Source organism: Choloepus didactylus, chromosome 8 (assembly GCF_015220235.1).
Source record: "Choloepus didactylus isolate mChoDid1 chromosome 8, mChoDid1.pri, whole genome shotgun sequence".
NCBI classification, from domain to species: Eukaryota; Metazoa; Chordata; class Mammalia; order Pilosa; family Megalonychidae; genus Choloepus; species Choloepus didactylus.
Window position 1 is genome coordinate 15,937,528 of NC_051314.1, and position 15,443 is coordinate 15,952,970.

At 40.7% G+C, this 15,443-nt stretch overlaps 1 protein-coding gene across 1 annotated transcript in view; it reads right to left on the minus strand.

Moving 5' to 3' along the window:
* Positions 1 to 15,443, minus strand: part of EIF3L (eukaryotic translation initiation factor 3 subunit L) — a 28,631-nt gene extending 13,188 nt beyond the window's left edge. Inside the window, exons 1-8 of the mRNA XM_037847042.1 lie at positions 15,330 to 15,443; positions 14,911 to 14,959; positions 13,836 to 14,046; positions 11,283 to 11,362; positions 7,687 to 7,748; positions 4,592 to 4,661; positions 4,140 to 4,213; positions 1,062 to 1,233 (exon numbers count right to left, since the gene is read on the minus strand). Coding sequence (XP_037702970.1) covers positions 1,062 to 1,233; positions 4,140 to 4,213; positions 4,592 to 4,661; positions 7,687 to 7,748; positions 11,283 to 11,362; positions 13,836 to 14,046; positions 14,911 to 14,959; positions 15,330 to 15,377 — 766 coding nt within the window. The 5' untranslated portion in view covers positions 15,378 to 15,443. The remainder of the gene's footprint in view (positions 1 to 1,061; positions 1,234 to 4,139; positions 4,214 to 4,591; positions 4,662 to 7,686; positions 7,749 to 11,282; positions 11,363 to 13,835; positions 14,047 to 14,910; positions 14,960 to 15,329) is intronic.

The window sequence follows — 15,443 nt, forward strand, 5'->3', positions numbered from 1 at the left end:
CTGATGAGGCTGGAAGTGACAGTAACAAATGTGATTTTTTATTATATAATAAAACATGTCAACATTTGGAAGATCTTTGCAACTCAGTCAACTAGTATTTTCTGAATGACCAATACATGTTACCACTGGTAAAAAAAAAATCATGCAAATTGCAAGATGAACCAATGGACTTTAAAATAAAGTAAGAGTTCCCTGATGTTTTCAGATTCCACACTGCAACGAACCTTTATAAAACTTGTTGAGTTCTGGGATAGTATCAAAAAATAATATGCAAGTTATGTTATCTTTAAAAAGGCTGTTAAAATATTCAACCACTTGTACACATTATATTTACCATATTATTATTTATCTACTGAGCCCCACACTGTGCAATGAATTCCTCACATTTTAAGGTTTCTATTCCTTCTACATACAAGAGAAGTCCTTCCTACACTACAGTCTTTGTTTGCTTTTAAACTTTTGTTATTAAAAAAGTGCTTTATTTGTGAAGTTTTAAATAAAATACTATCCAGTGACAAAAAAAAAGGCTGTTCAAATATTACTCTTTTCAATGAAATACATGCGTGAGGCCAGACTTTCCGCACATACTCAACCAAAACAGCATATTGCAACAGATTGAATACAGAAGTAGACTAAAGACATTTGAAAAACATCCCTGTATTCCTTAAAAAAAATTTTTTTTCCCAATACAGATACACGATGTTCTTTGTGGTTCTCAAAATTTTAAGTGTGTAAAGGAGTCCTGACACCAAAACTGCGAGAAGTGCTTATCTAAACAAAGGCCCTGGTACAAGATGCAAATGTTTACAAATCCAGACCTCAGAGAGCACTGGACCAGCCTGCTGGCCATCAGACTGCCGAGGCCAACAAAGCTCAGCAGCCCCAACATTAGCACTCGGCAGCTACTACTCCTTTTCAACCACAAAAGAGCAATAACCTATTACCTAAGGGATGGTCACTCATCCACTCTCTCTGTGATATCTATTCATTGTGGTATCTATTAATATACGGCAATCAGCAAGAAATTCACAAGCCAGGGCCATCAGCTGTGTTGCACTCACCTCCACTTGTGTACACCTCCAACTGCCGGTTGATGTTGGATTTGTCTACAAGGGAATGAAGGACATTGAGGACGCTGTGAACATTCCAGATTTTGGGATTGGAACGAAGAAAGTCAATCTCCTCCTCTGACTTCTTGGCAGTCTTACAGCGGTACTGACTAAATGACTGAAACTGTACAGAAGGGAAAGAGGCAGTAGTGGTGAAAAGCTCTAAGTGACAGTTCAGGTGCACAATACTGAAAATGAAGCAATGCCCAGGGCTCTGGACTGGGCAAAGATCAGAGGGAGATCACTACTTTTCATTCTAAACCATTCTGTATACTCTGTTCAACGCCATCTCTTATTAAGCTGTGTATTTTGTTCACAGAATTAATTTATTCTATCTTTAAGCAAAATCTCTACAATTATAGGTAGTCTGTATAGAAAAACCATTCAATTTGGATTCAAGCACAACCTGAAGTCACTTAAAGTCTCTTGGCCTCACAACGCAGTTAACCTGGTAACCAGGATCACCACAGATGCTCCTGTAATAGATCCATACAAGGTGGTTCCGCCAAGTCAGTGCATTAAGAATGGTGGTAGAGGTGGGGTGGGTATCTACATCTATTTTTCCTCCCAGAATTGACTGTCAAGTCTCCCAGGAACTGGAACCCAGTCTGAGTCACTCTGTACCACCCAGAGCCTGGCCAAGTGTAAGGCGCACACACACAGGGACCTGCCACAGGTATTTGGGGCAGTGGTTCTAACTGGGACTGGTGCTGGGCTGGCTTTATCAGTCACCCATATAGTAAAACAGACCTAACTACTCAATTAGAATTTTAAAGCTCCCTGGTTGATTCAGATATACACTCAGGACTGGAAACCAGTGATCCAAAATCTAGATTCTAGATGATCCAAGATGGCTTTTCAACTTAAAATATTGTCTTCTTCTAAGAGTAGTAGTTTCCAAATTTACCATAAACAAAGAATATCCTTACTATCTCAACAATTAGCACAAATCATAAGAAAAAGACAATCCAATAGAAAAACAGGAAGGATATTGACCATCAATTCAAAGAAAAACAAGATTGGTCACTTAACATGGAAAGATTTACAACCTCTTTAGTTATTAGAGAAATGCAAGAAGATTACCATTTCTTTCCCATCCAATTGTCCAAAATGAGACAAATGATAATGATAATTGGCCCAAGTGTGAGAAACAGTTGCTTACAAACATTGTTGGCAGTGGTACAATTTGAAAAGCCTTTCGAAGGGCACTGTTACTATTCATATTAAAATTAAGAAGTGATTGAAATGTTCTATATCATAATGCTTGGTGGTATATACATTTCTCCAATCCCACTGACCAAAGACTTAAAATCAGTACATTTATTGTATGTAAATCTTGCCTCTTATATAAAGTTGATTTAAAATTGCTTTTAAGCAATTATCCTTCAACCAACAAATTCTACTTCTTAGTAGTGATCTCTAGAGATACACCGATATATTACATATGTCAAGATATTCAATGATTCACTGCTAGTAGAAGTTAAAAAAAGTTCATCATCAGATGAGTGGTATGTCCATTACGTGCACTGAGGCAAAAGAAAGATGCAGTTCCATAAATAACATGGAGAGTGTTCCAAGTTGTGGAACCTGCACAACAATATGTATGATAACATTTTTTAAAATGATATATTTCTATATAAATGTGTTTATATAAATGCCTGAGAACCACCAATGTGGTGCCTATCCTTGAATTGAATCTCTGCAAAGTCAGGGACTTTAACTTCATCCGCAATTTGAAAAAACAACAAAAAACTTTTAATACTAGAAACACATTCACATATTACTTGTATAAATTAAAATAAACGAAAGAAAGTGGCCGGGAAGGGCCACTGGCCCCGAGTGGCATTCCCCTGGCTGGGAAGAATCACAGCAGGCACTCACTGCCCTTGACTGGGCCTAAGCAGTCTTTTAGTGGTAGAAAGCACTTTAAGCACCTTAGGAACAGAACACTAGCTAAGCCCAGGGGATTTTGTATCTTAAGAGGGATGAAGAACCAGAGCACAGATGATCCTCTTTGACTAGCTATGAATCAACAGGAATATCAACCATCTAAGATTATGCCAAGCAGGGGGCTGACAGAAGCTGAGGAGAAGGAGAGGGCAAGCAAGGCCAGTGCGGTTTGTGGCCTTCACTGTACAAAGGCAATGAGGTCTGATCTTGAGCAGGAAGCATCTTTCTCAAAGAGCAGTAACAGGGTTCTCTCAGCTCACCAACAACATCTTATTAGCACTTTGCATTCAGTCTCTTGTCTATGGAGCTCAAACAAGATCTTTATTAAGAAACTGATTTCCCCTGAAATACCCAGTGGGAGCAATACCATCTTTCCTTCAAATTCTGTATTTGTTTTTTTATCCTGTATTATATTTTCTAAATAATAAAAATAAAGAATAATAAGAGAAGGTGGGACAATTAACGATGAGTATGCTAAACGTAGCACCTCAGCAATCCACCCAACAACCCCTGTTTTAGAGATGAGGAAACCAAGGCACAGCATAGTTAAGTAATTCACCCAAGGTCCAGGGCTTATAGTAAAGCTTGAGTTTTTACCTGTAGGCTATTTTATTCTGATCTTCTAGCACACATCCAAGTAACTACCACCACAAACAAAATAAAGAACATTTCTATTTTGTAGACAAGGAAAGTGAGGCTCAGAGAGCTTAAATAGCACATCATGGTTACAGAGCTACCAGATGACAGCTCCCAGACTGCAAACCGCTTCTACCTAGCTCCAAAGGCAGTAACGCCTGGGTTCTTCCTGCCAGGCCACCTCCCCAGGACAGGTAAGAATTTGGTCAAAGTCAGAAGCTCAACTCTTGAATCCTACGTTCATATCTGGAACTCTTAGGCCTCACTGTCTCTTCAAAAAATCGTCCAGCTTGGGAGCCCACTGCCATGGGATATTTTTACACTGAGGTGGGGATTCTGATACCATGCATCTTTCTGAGAACACAAACAATGGCAGTGGCTGCCTCTTTGCTTGGATCAGTTATTTAATCCATATTTCAACTTAGGCTGAGGCTGACTAGATACCTGGTAGATGAATTCATCAATGATATCCCAGAGCCACTGGTTGGGCAGTTCAAGGGGAGCAGGACCATCAGCATCTGTAGAGAAACATGATTAATTTTACCCCAAATCACAGGAAAGTCAGATTCAAAGCAATGGCTGCCCATTCAGTAAAGGGGCAGGTTTATTTGTAATTCCTTGCTTAAAAGGACTATGAATCCAACAAGGAAATAACTGAAATTGTGGAACTGCAACCCATAATATTCTTTGAAATTTGCTCTCTAGCTACTTGTTAAATCGTACTTTGAAAGTTATCACTATTCTATATATATGTTAATTTCACAATAAAAATAATATTAAAAAAAAAAGGATTGTGAATCACAAGACATAACTCCCCCCCCAATTTAAATTCTGCTGAAGGCCAATACTGGCCCTCATCACAACCTCACCCCCCCTTGCCTAAAGTTCAAACTTACTAAGAATGTAGTTAAAGAGATTGCAGTAGTTGTAATAAGATTCAAACCTCTGCTCCAAGGACGGTCCTCCCTGTGAAGAGAGAGAGAGACACTGACTGAACACACATATTTACTGTCTATGGCTGCTACCAAGGCAGAGTTCAGTAGATGCAACAGAGACCACTATGGCCCTCAAAGCCTAAATTGCTATCTGGCCCTTTACAGAAAAGGTTGGCTGACCCCAGATGTAGACTTCATGCTGCTAGCAACTGAAAACCACTGATGGTTTCTGAGCGGGAACAATGATGGATCAATATAGCAGTGATGGCATATAAAGAACACTGCCTTAGAGTCTCAATCTCTTCGCCAGTTCGAATCTATTATGTACCGCATAAAAGACTATGTTCTTTTAATCCACTCTTATGGGGGCAGACCTAATGTGGGTGGGATCTTTTGGTTAGTTGTTTCCATGGAGATGTGACCCACCCAACTGTGGGTGGGATCTTCTGATTAGATTATTTCCATGGAGATGTGACCCCACCCATTCAAAGTGGGTCTTAATTGTCTTTTACTGGAGTCCTCTTTGAGGGGATAAAAGGCAGAGACATTTTGAAGAAAGCTCAGAGATGCTTAGAGAGAAACCACCAAGAGATGTTTTGGAGACAGTCACTGAAACCAAAACCAGGAGAGAAGCTAACAGTTTGCCCTGGAGAAGACTCCCAGACATTTAAGAGAGAAACACCCTGGGAGAAACTAGCAAAAACACACAGGAGCTGAGAGAAGCTAAGACAGAAGCCCAAAAGCAACATAAACCAGAAGCTAACCCCAGGAGAGGGCCAGCAGTTGTCACCATATGTCTTCCCACGTGACAGAGGAACCCCAGATGTCATCAGCCTTCCTTCAGAATCAAGGTATCTTTCTCTGGATGCCTTAATTTGGATATTTTCATGGCCGTAGAACTGTAAATTTGTAACCTAATAAATTTCCATTGACAAAGCCAATCCATTTCTAGTATATTGCATTTCAGCAGCTTTGGCAAACCAGAACAACTCCACTAGTAATAACTATGGTGGTCTGACAGGTTATCTAATCTCTCAGTAAAATCTGGAGAAAAGCAACTACTATGCCTAGTCACAATTAAATAAGCACATATAGTTAAAGTGCTTAATACAGTAAATTCTCATTCAATGAAAAACCTTTCCACGAAGTTTTAAAAATGGTCATGTATGTGAAAGTGCCCTTCTGGTATCTAGCAAAGAGGTTATGCAGTCAATAAGCTTCTGCTGAACCTCCATCTTTTAAGGAGTTACATGTAGAACAGACCAGACAGAGGGAAGACTGGAGGTGGGAACACCAGCTATACCATGGGCACATCAGGGTTCAGGCACCACAGTCTCACCAAAGAAGCAATGTGATATACACTGGCTAGAGTCTCAGCCTAGTCCACAAAGTACTTGAACCACGGCTTTAATGGCAGCAGAGAACCTCTAGTTTCAATCAGATAAGGTAAAAAAAGAGATCCCACCGGGATGCCAGAAAGACATTACTATGGCAGCAGGAACTCCTCCAGCTACCACCACTGATGGTGGCTCCTGTGGGGGATGAGAGGTAAGTAACTGTGAGGAGCCAGGACCTCCTCAGATGGAAAAAACTCCAAGGAGAGCTCTTGATGCCAGTTTTCTTCACATATGCATGCACACAAGCACTCATATATTCAGTAAATAGTTAACACGTTACCATCATGAATGAGACCGGAATACAGCAGTGAACAAGACAAAGAGCATGCCCTCATGAAGTTTACCTTCTAGTAGAGGAAGCAAACAAAACCCAAATAAACAAATAGCACAATGTCAGCTAGTGATAAATGCTCCCAAGTACCACAAGGTATGGCTAGGAGCCCAAGGAGAGAGGGAAAAGTTACAGGAAATGAAGACTGGCAGGGCCGGGGGCCAGGTCAAGTAGGGCCACAGCTGAAACTTGGGGTTTTAATCTAAGGTTGATGGGCGCCATGGGTAAAATTGTGATTGAGGGAGTGACTTGGTGAGACTTATGTCTTAAAAGGATCATCCTGGTAACCATGTTGAGAATAAACTTTTAAGCGGGTAAGAGTGGAAGCAGACACCAGATGAGCAATGACTGACTGCACTAGCTTAGGCAAGAGACGATAATGACTTGAACTACAGTAGCAGCAGTGGTGGTGGTTAGAAAGGGTTGTTGAAGACAGAGTTGAACAGGATTTGCTGAGAGGATGGATATAGAGAGAAAAGTGAAGAATGACACCAAAGTTTTCAGTCTAAGTAACTAGGTGAATGTCAGTACCATTTATGGAGATGATAAACACAGGAGGAACAAGTTTAGTGGGGAAATAAAAGCTCAGTTTTGAGTATGTTAAGCTTGAAGTATTTATCAGACAGACAAGTGGAGATATTGAACAGGCAGTAGGAGATCAAGTCTCAACTTCAGAGGAGGCACTGGGGCTAAAGATGGAGATTTTTAGGTAATCAGTGTATACAGATAGTATAGATGGTATTTTAAGAAATTCAGGACACCCCAAAACTTAGAAATCAGGAAGAATCCAGCAGGTGTCCAAAGTAGGGATAATGTGGTAAAAACAAAACTGGCACTACAAGATAGGTCCAGGTTCAAGTTTTGGCACTCACTATTTGCACAAATCTGCCAACAAGTAACCTCGCTGCACCTCAGTTTGCCAACTCTGCAGGGTCATTGTGAGGATTAGAGACACGCAGGTGTGTGCGAAGGTGACTAGCATTATACCTAGCACACAGCAACAGTTTTTATATACATTGTAGATGAATGGAAATGCAGTGGCAAAGCACTAAAGGGATGGCAGCCTGTCACCTAACGTGGGGTGACGAGGACCCAATCCAGAATGGGGACTCTAGGGATGAGGAAATTAACTGCTGGGCTAAACAGGGTTATCGTTTGTCTGGAACCCAGCTTTATGGATCAATCATTCCCTATGCCATTTCTTAAAAGGAAGCTCAGAAAACATACTGACCACTCTTTGAACACTGGTGGAATAGAAACTGGTAACTGTTTGGGGGCAAAAATGATGTAGTTTAAAAAACTGCTAGTGATACTTAATAGATACTCACACTGACTTTGGCATATATGTGCCTGTAGTATAATTCTTTGTACAAAATCAGGAAAACAGCATCTGAAAGAGATGGGAGATGGGTACCTTAGTAATCCATAAAACAACCAGGGTCTTCTGACAGGTTTATTTGGGGTGTGGGGGGGGAGGCAAGGGGAGGAGACAGGACTGGACAGGACATGAAGTTAGAGACTAAATAATATCCAAACTCTTACGCTTAGGCTCCAAGAAGACATACAATGAGAAAACTCATTTCACATTCTATTTTTTCAACCTTATCTTAATTTCAGATTCCCCTTTAGACCCATTTCCGTTCACCATTGAGAGATACTTGCCTTTAGTTGCTTAAATAAGCCTGCATATAAAGAAATAGTAATGACTCCATGGAGGACAATTTGACAGTATCTAACAAAATTGCAAATACACATATGCATATCATTTTATCCAGAAATCATATTTTAAGGAATTTATCCTACTGATATTATGTGGCCACTAAAAAAGGAGGAAAGGGGGAAAAAGAAGCAGCTCCTTAGGTACTTATGCTGTGAGTTAACATAGCAGGCCTGAGACTATTATTGTCAGAAAGGCCTGTTGGGACTTGGATGGTATCTGTGTTTGAACTGTCTGTGCAAACAATATGGTTTATGGTGGACATCTGCCTTCCTTCTGGGAGTCTGGAATCTGGGATCATTAGGCAGTGGATATCTACGGGCAGTATGTCTCGGAGTCCCTAATAAGCATCCCAGGTAGACAGCATTTCACACACACTGTCACAACTCATTGCTGGAGGAATTAAATGTGTCCTGTGTGACTACACTGTGAGAGGACTCCAGGAAGCCTGTGTCTGGTTTCCTTTGCACTTCGTCCCATGTACCTTTTTCCCTTTGCTGACTTTGCTTAGAATCCTTTCACTATAACAAATCACAGCTTTGAGCACAACTATATGCTGAGACTTGTGAATTCTACTAGTGAATCAGTGAACCTGGGGCTTCACAGGTATAATGCTCTTCAAAGATACAATAAGTAAGAAAAAAAACAAGGGACAGAACAGGGTTTTTAGTCTAAGTAAAAAAGGAATATATCAAATATTTCTATTTGTTTATATATGCATAGAATATCACAGGAACAACAAACAAGAAAATGATACTACTGTTGCCTCCAGAGAAAGAAACTGAAGACTTGGGGAAAGGAACAGAAAGGGGACTTTTATTCAAAATCACCTTTTCTACTTTGAGCCCTGTGAATCCTTACCTGTTTAAAAAAAAAAACTACACATACATACTCATATACAAATAAATAAAATGGGGCTCCTGTTGTTCTTTATATACCTATTACCATCTTTAAAAGCAAAACATTAACCAAAGCATAAGGTCTGGGCAACAGAGAAAATAACATTTATTTCAGAGTGAGTTCTAAACTAATTGTTAAGTGTTCAAAAATGTTAATTATGACAAAAGAAGCAAAAGGCTTGTACACACATAACTATAAAACATTGTTGAAAGAAATGAAAGACCTAAATAATGGAAGACATCCCATGTTCATGGATTGAAAGACTTAATATTGTTAAGATGCCAGTACTCCCCAAACTAATCTTCAATGCAGCTCCTATTAAAATCCCAGATGGCTTCTTTGCAGAAATTGCCAGGCTGGTCCTAAAATTTATAAGGAAATTAAAAGGACCCAGAATAGCCAAAACAACTGTGCCGGTTTGAGTGTATTATGTCCCCCCAAAAAAGCCATATTCTTCGATGCAGTTTTGTGGGGCAGACGTTTTGGTGCTGATTAGATTTGCATGGAAATGCGCCCCACCCAACTGTAGGTGATAACTCTGATATTTCCATGGAGGCATGGCCCCACCCATTCAGGGTGGGCCTTGATCAGTGGAGCCATATAAATGAGCTGACAGGCAGAGAGAACTCAGTGCAGCTGAGAGTGAAGGTTTGAAGAGGAGCTACAGCCAAGAGGGACGCTTTGAAGAAAGCACAGGAGCTGCAGATGAGAGACATTTTGAAGATGGCTGTTGGAAGCCAACCCTTGCTCTGGAGAAGCTAAGAGAGGACAAATACCCCAAGCGCAACTAACAATGACATTTTTGAGGAACTGCAGCCTAGAGAGGAATGTCCTGGGAGAAAGCCATTTTGAAACCAGAGCCTTGGAGCAGACGCCAGCCACGTGCCTTCCCAGCTAACAGAGGTTTTCCGTACACCACTGGCCATCCTCCACTGAAGGTACCCGATTGCTGATATGTTACCTTGGACACTTTATGGCCTTAAGACTGTAACTGTGTAACCAAATAAACCCCCTTTTACAAAAGCCAATCCATCTCTGGTATTTTGCATTCTGGCAGCATTAGCAAACTAGAACAACCACCATAAGAAAAAACAAAGTTGGAGGATTCCAAAACTTACTACAAAGCTACAGTAATTAAGACAGTGTGGTACTGGCATAAGAATGGACATATAGATCAAAGGGTTAGAAATAAACCCTTACATTTATAAAGATAAACTGATTTTTGACAAGGGTGTTAATACTACTCAATGGGGAAAGAAAAGTCTTTTCAACTAGATATCCACATGCAAAAGAATGAAACTGGACCCCCTATCTCACACCATATACAAAGGACATCATCCAGAAAGTGAAAAGACAGCCCACAGAATGAGAAAAAATATTTGCAAATAACTTATCTGATAAAGCATTATATCTAGAATATATAAAGAATTCAAAAATAAAAGAACAAATAAGTCAATTTAAAAATGGGCAAATACTGATTTTACACTTTGAATGGATTCTACGGTACGTGACTATTCCAATAATAGTGTGTATGGGGGGGGCAGCAGCAAAGGATTTGAACAGACATTTTCCCAAAGAAGACATATATATATATGTAAATGGCCTAACTACTTCTTAACCACTCCCTCTATGCTACAAGATTGACCTGAAACTGAAGACAGTTAATTTTAAGAATTAGAATTTAAGAGGATATTTAAGAGGAATTCCCTAATATCCTCTGTAAAGGTAATAAATCTCTCCAGAACTACAGAACTCTCCTCTTCATTTAACACACACTGAACTAAGTACTGTAAGAACTCAAAAACGAGAAACAATATCTGTTATTAAAGACCTTTCCCACTATAGGCATGCAAATAAATTCCAACTCCTTTAGGTGAGAAGTGCTGCAGGAATTCGGAGGGAAAAGAAATTCCTTTCAGCTAGGGATGTCAAAGTCTGCAAGAAAGAATGGCATTTTGATGGGGTCTTGGAGGTCTGTTCCTCAACACCCAAAGAGGTGGGAGGATAGAAAATCCATTCCACAATGACTATAATAACCCCCCAAATTATAGAGGAAAATGGAAAACAAGCCAGGACAGAGATCTCAATTTGAACTTTCACCATGTTTGAGGGATTTCTGACCCCTCTTCATTTATTTAACCTTCATTCAACAAGTATTTACTAAGGGCCTACTAGGTACCAAGCCCTGAGGAAATACAATGGTAAGCAAAACACCTGGACACAGACTCTTGTGAGCTTTCTATTTAATGACCTCCAGCCACAGGATCCCATCCAGCCAGCAGAGGAGTCAAAAGAATTCATACCTACCATTGCCAACCTGCGGAGCAATGGCTTCAGCCTCAGGCCAAGGGGTATTCTTGAAGAATCTTTCAGTCAGCTTGGTCCAGCTGAAAACCAAACAGAAAAATGATAGAACCCACAAACAGGAAGGACCTGAGAGAGCCAATCCTCACATTTTACAGATGCCAGGGTCAAAGCCTTCCAAGCCCACAGCTTTCTATACCCCAACTCTGCACCTCAGAAACTTATCTGAATATAGTAAAACATTATTTTTATACCAGTTAGGCACTCACCAAGCTTTTTGGGATCATCTTTTACTTTTTTAGGCCCTTGTGATGGTCAGGTTCATGTGTCAACTTGGCCAGGTGATGGTGCTTAGTTATCTGGTCAAGCAAGCACTGGTCTAACTTACAGCCAGGACATTTCATGGACTTAAAATCATAAGTAAGTCGATTGTATCTATGGCTGATTGTATCAACTAAGGGGAGTGTGTTCTGCGGTGAGACACATTTAATACAATCAGTTGAAGTCTTCAAAAGGAGAGGTGATGAATTCAGCAGTCAGAAGAGAGAATTTGTCTCTACTTCAGCCAGCCAGCCTCTCCTGGGGATTCATCGAACTCCTTTATCGAAGTTGCCAGCTTCCAACCTGCCCTATGGAATTTGGACTCGTGCCTCCTCAAAGTTGGGTGAGACACTTTTATAAAATCTCTTATTTACAGATATCTCCTGTTGGTTCTGTTTCCCTAGAGAACCCTGACTAATACAACCCCCCTTCATTATCCACTCCCTGGGAGCACTCTGCTTCCTTCCCCTCTCCAAACATGGAAGCAAAATAGTCTGTTGCAGGCTGATATCAGAACAAACCAACAGCAACCAGCCCATACACTGCACCCCATGATGTTTCACAACCCTAAGAAGTTTCTGTTCATTTCCCCTCTCCTCATCCCCACAGCAGCTACTTCAACTTTCCCCCACTCTCCTCAAGCCATGCCACTCTCTCTATCTCTGGCTTTCAGATCAAAATATAACATGCTCAAATACCTCTTCAAAAAATGGAACACAACAAAAGGGTCCTCAATGACTTTATAACTCCTCTATACTTACCAACTCCTTTTTCTCAACCCCCATTTTCCAGCCACTACCATCTAGCTTCTGTCTCCATCACTCCAATAAAACTAACCTTGCTAAAGTTACTAAGGAGCCTCTAAGTTGCCAAATACAACTGGCTCCTTTCTCATCTTGATCTTGCTAGAGAATATGACATATGTTGATCACTCCTTTCTCCTTTAAAGCCTCTTCTCTCTTTGGTTCCCGTGACACTTCCACTGATTCACTATTGACTTTTTCTGTTCAGTCTCCTTTACTGGTTCCTCTTCCTCTGCCCACCCATAAAGCAACATATTTCTTAAGGCACCAGTCTTCTTACTACACATTCTCCTAGGGAAGGGTCTACCACATGTTTGACTTCAACTACCATCCATACCTCCCTGTGCTGTCCAATACAGTAGATACCTGCCACAAATGGCCAGCATAACTGAGGACTCAAATAACCTGGGTGTGTGAATCTAGCTTTTCAACTGTAAATGTTGTGAAATATACATATAGATCAATGAAATGAAATGCAATGAAAATGTAGCACACGAGTTGAGATATTCTGTAAATGTAAAATACACACTGGTTTTGGAAGACCTTGAATGAAGACATAGAAGATCTCATTGATAGTTTTTTTAAAATACTGATTATGTGCAAAATTGTATTTTGGATATACTGGATTAAATAACATAATAAAATGAATTTCTTTTTACCTTTTTTCATGTAGCTGCTGAAAATGTTTAAATTTTTAAATTATGTAGCTAGTATATTTCTACTGAAGAGCAGTGGTCTATATTACTTCTAACCAGAAAGTCCTGAGGGATGAAGGAAACAGGTCACTCCTAGTCCGTGACTCAGTAGGTCTTTGGTCATATTGCTTTCACCACCCATCCTTCTAAGACTGGCTTAAATTCTATTTCCTTGGTGAAGACTTTCCTTACTATCCCAACCCTGATTGATCCATTTCACTTCTAATGCCCAGTACATGAGGAAAATCCCCAAAACACCAGAAAAAACCACTCCAGAGCTCACCACAGTACGCACCGAGAGGTTGCAAAGCACAGGAGTTTAGAATTAGGCTCTTGTATCAGACTGTACAGGTTCAAAACCCAGCTCATCCACTTATCTAGCTATCTGACTTACTCTGTGTTCTACAAAATGAGGAAAACAACAGTACCTACTTCATAGGATTACTGTGAAGGGTAAATGAATAAGTCCAGAAAAAGCAGTTTGGGTACTGCCTAATATACTGATGATACATATTAACTGCTATTATAACTAGTAACATTGCTACAGTTATTTAAGGCTTTATACAAATTCCTGGATATACAGAGTCCAACAAAATAACTTTTGCCTATCCCCAAGGACTCACAGAGATCCCTGGGAACTCTCTTCACAGAAAAATGATTAACAGCACCCCTTTTGCAGGGGCTAAGCTGCTAGTCTAGTACCACACAGAAAGGTTATTTTGGCCAACAGCCCATACCTGTTCTCATAGATGTCCTGGATCTCATACACCTTCTGATCAATCACATCACTGGAGACCCGACTGGCCTGTAGCTCATAAACTTTCTGGTCAATCAAATCTGAGACAGTTTTGTGGAAATACTGGATGAAGTTTTTTATCACTTCGGGGATCACCTGATAGGTCTGCTGTTCATACTGACGTTCATAAGCCAGGTCCTGCTTTGGATCTCCTGCAGGATGGGCATAATAAACAAATACCTTACAAAGTGCTTTCAGACCCACATATGTGATGTAACAAAAAAAGGCAAGACCATCCCCAAGTAATCATAAGCTAAACTCAAGTCTATGAAATTGGTATAATTCCCCTTTAAACAACTTAAGAGATACAACCCTTCCTAAGTTGTGCTCCAACCCATTACCCTATTTCTTCAGAATATTTATCACTACTAAAATGATTTATTTACTTATTATTTGTTTCCCCATTAAAAGGTAAAGTCTATAAGGCCAAGAACTGGCTAGAATGCACTTAATATTTTTTGAATGAATTAATGACCACTATTTTCTTACTATATAACCTGGGGCAAGTTACTAAATCCCCTATGTGCTCAGTTTTCTCACTGCAAAATGCAGACAGTATTAATGTATATACTTTAAATAGCTGTTATAAGTATTAAATGAAATACTTTACATACAGTACTCAGAACAATGCACAACACACTAAGTACCAAAGTAAGCCCAGTCACTGTAACATTGCACAAAACCTCAAACCACCACCACTCCCCTCCAAGACTTCATTTGAGCTTCATTTAAATCATTTTAATTTTTCACATCCACAGGCTGGTCAATCAAGACTCCTCCTTTGAGATTCTGAAGATTGACACACACACACACACACACACACACACACACACACACAAAGGTTTGGTTTTATCAGACTCTATCCAACTCTCCCACTAAGAGCTAATAACCGACTCCACTCCAAACCTGGACCATCAAGTAGCAGTTTTTAAGAGGTACCCAACAGAGGTGTTCTGAGACATTCAAAAAGGTGTCAATCCCTAAAAGAAGCCAGAAAGCCAAAGTCGTGGTCTTACCTGTGTGCATATCATAGTCACCCGGGTAAGCATACGGATCGTAAGCAGCCTAGAACGACAGACACACAAACAAAGTCACCAATTCGTGAATCCACGAATGCTCGTTCTACGGGCATCCTATGCGTTTCAAGCAGGAAGCTAGGTATACAAAGACAGACAAGGTATAGCCTCTGCCGCTGTCTTGGAAAAGGGAAGGACGAAGGTGACCGGACACGCAAAGCGGGCGGATAGACAGAGGGTGGGAAAGGAGCCGGGAGCTGTGGCTGCTGCCTAAAGGCCGCGTGGGGAGGCAGGCCGGAGCTGATCGCCGCCCGCGGAGACTCTCTGAGAAGGCCAGACACCGCCTCTCCCTGGGGCCCAGCACTCAGAGAGCCCGTGCACGGGTCGCGGACCCAACCACGAGCTTTGGACCACCCTACCTCAGACTCGTAATCATCAGCGGGATAAGACATGGCAGCAAAACTCATGAACACCGTCCACGACAGCGAAAAAAGATACAGGCGCCTGCCTTGTGAGGCCGGAACTTCCGCCCC